The following is a 2,052-nucleotide window of genomic DNA, read 5'->3' as shown; positions in this document are numbered from 1 at the left end:
CTAATTATACAAATCAACGACGAGACAAATTTATTAAACCCAATTAGAACTATATTTAATACTCATAATTGATATTCAAACATCCGATATGACACACGCTAAACTTTAATAATAAATTATAAGGGTAAAAACTAAAATAAGTACTCCAACAGTTGCCCCATTTTAAAACTTTTTTTGTCAAAAATTATAGCGCAGATTTAAATGTATCTCAAATATACATTATTTGGGCCAGCCCTATCCGACCGCGGCCTACCCAGAAACTTCACGTACAGGTGCAGATCAGCAGGTACAGAGCACAGAGGCACGTCCTGGTTGTTGTCGGCGTCAGGTGCCTACGGCGGCGTCAAATGATGGGGAGGCAACCTGCGGCAACAAAGCAGAGGGCACACTGTTGGATTGGAGGTTAGGATTTTGTTTGTCCGTTTTTATAATTAAGGGCGCGATTACGAGGAACTATCTTAGAGTTGCTCTTAGTAATAGTCAGGACTTTAGCAGCCGCCTCCACCCGTTCTAATTTGCAGCTAATTAGTAATAGTCAGGACTTTAGCAGCCGCCCTCACCTCACCCTTTTGTATAAGGCTATCAGCTTGCTTGCAATGCAATACGAGGAGCAGAGCAGGTGTCTCCATGGATGCAAGCCAGGATGTGTTGGACTGGGACTGGGAGGTGGTCATGCCAGACCACAGGAGCTTCTCCACGAGCCAAAGCCATGGCAGCAAGAATCTTGACGGTAAGGATGATCACTTGTTGTGTTTCACGTACGTAATTTTGGTTACGACCTTCTTAAATTGCATGCCAGACAAAGAAACAGAGGAGCATGATCTGCTGTCTCCGTCGGGAAACTTTGATGATGTGCAAGTCGAGTGCAAGGACATCGGCGTCGTGCTGGATGAGACCTGCAAATCCGTCGTGCCTAGTGTTGTCGATCCGATAATGGCTCCTGACGGTGGCGAGGAAGAGAAGGCGATCCAGAGCCCTGATCCGATAATGGCTCCCGACGGCAAGTTTGCTCAAGAGGAGGAGGAGGATGAAGAAGATATCAAGGACGGCGACGATAAGGTTGGAGCCCTGATCGGCGCGCTGTGCTCGTTTGGGGTCGCAGCCGCCACCGCCTGCGTCTTTCTCATCGGCGGCAGGCTGCATCATCACCACACGCAGCACCACAAATTTCAGCTGCAGTTCTTCGGCGATGATAAGGTTGGATGCATGGCTCATTCAACTCAAAATAACCCATCCGTAATCTCTCTTTTCCAGTAGGATTTTCTTTGACCTTGTAATTAATTGGATAGGATACCGTGATACTGATAACTGTGATGCCTGCCTGATTTGGTTTCTTGATCTGCGTGCAGAGGATCCAGCAAGTTGTGCGCCAGACGTCAAGGCTGAACCAGAAGGCCATGTCGTTTGCGATGGGGGCAGGAGCGTCACGACATTTTGGAAGGGCACGTGTAAAACGTAGCAAAAACATTAATTACTAATATGTATATATATGTAATATGTATATACATAATAATATATATATTGTTCGTCACCCTAAATAAAACTTCATCAGAGCGTCTTCAGTAATTACCGGTAATAACTAAATATTGTTCAGTCATTACCGGTAATAACTAAATATTGTTCAGTCATTACCGGTAATCTACCTTTACCTCTATATAAAGCAACACTTCAAACTTTTAAATAAATGCACTCAAAATCTTCACAACTTTAAAACAAGGATGAGACCAGTCAAAATCTCTTCTTTCTCTTTCTTCTCACACAAATCCAATGGTCTAGTTTATTTGGATAATCCTCCCTCATTAATCATGCTTTCGCATGCGATCCCCTCACAGGGTCGAGGGTGTCAAGTCCGCATTTGACGGTGCCGCATTTGACGGTGTCGTACGGGTTGGAGGTGGCACGGATAGCATCAACCATCAAGTAGAGTGCGCTGGCTCGTGGTGGACTCAGGGCTCGGCCCCCTCAGCTAACGTTGTTACCAATGGTGAGGATGTTGGGGAAGTTCCTGTCGACAGCGGCGACGGTGATGACCCATGGCGCGGCGTTGATGAC

The 2,052-nt window shown here is 45.9% G+C and overlaps 1 protein-coding gene across 3 annotated transcripts; it reads left to right on the top strand.

The window, feature by feature from the left end:
* The first annotated feature begins 231 nt into the window (after window positions 1–231).
* LOC100274720 (uncharacterized) lies at window positions 232–1,531 on the top strand. 3 transcript variants are annotated; one of them, XM_008674326.3, is made up of 4 exons: window positions 232–402; window positions 579–730; window positions 800–1,197; window positions 1,350–1,531. In XM_008674326.3, exons 2-4 carry the CDS (start codon window positions 628–630, stop codon window positions 1,476–1,478), a joined length of 630 nt encoding a protein of 209 aa, XP_008672548.1. In that variant the 5' UTR covers window positions 232–402; window positions 579–627; the 3' UTR covers window positions 1,479–1,531.
* Window positions 1,532–2,052: the final 521 nt, after the last annotated feature.

Source organism: Zea mays, chromosome 3, assembly GCF_902167145.1.
Source record: "Zea mays cultivar B73 chromosome 3, Zm-B73-REFERENCE-NAM-5.0, whole genome shotgun sequence".
Taxonomy (NCBI): domain Eukaryota; kingdom Viridiplantae; phylum Streptophyta; class Magnoliopsida; order Poales; family Poaceae; genus Zea; species Zea mays.
The sequence above is the reverse complement of the archived record's forward strand: the minus strand, read 5'-3'. Positions and strand labels throughout refer to the sequence as shown.

Bases quoted from the DNA above. Each gene is read 5' to 3' on its own strand.
- LOC100274720 (XM_008674324.4), top strand. From the start codon at position 348: ATGATGGGGAGGCAACCTGCGGCAACAAAGCAGAGGGCACACTGTTGG. The intron at 403-586 runs GTTAGGATTTTG...TAAGGCTATCAG, and splicing joins GGCACACTGTTGGATTGGAG to CTTGCTTGCAATGCAATACG. The intron at 731-799 runs GTAAGGATGATC...ATTGCATGCCAG, and splicing joins TGGCAGCAAGAATCTTGACG to ACAAAGAAACAGAGGAGCAT.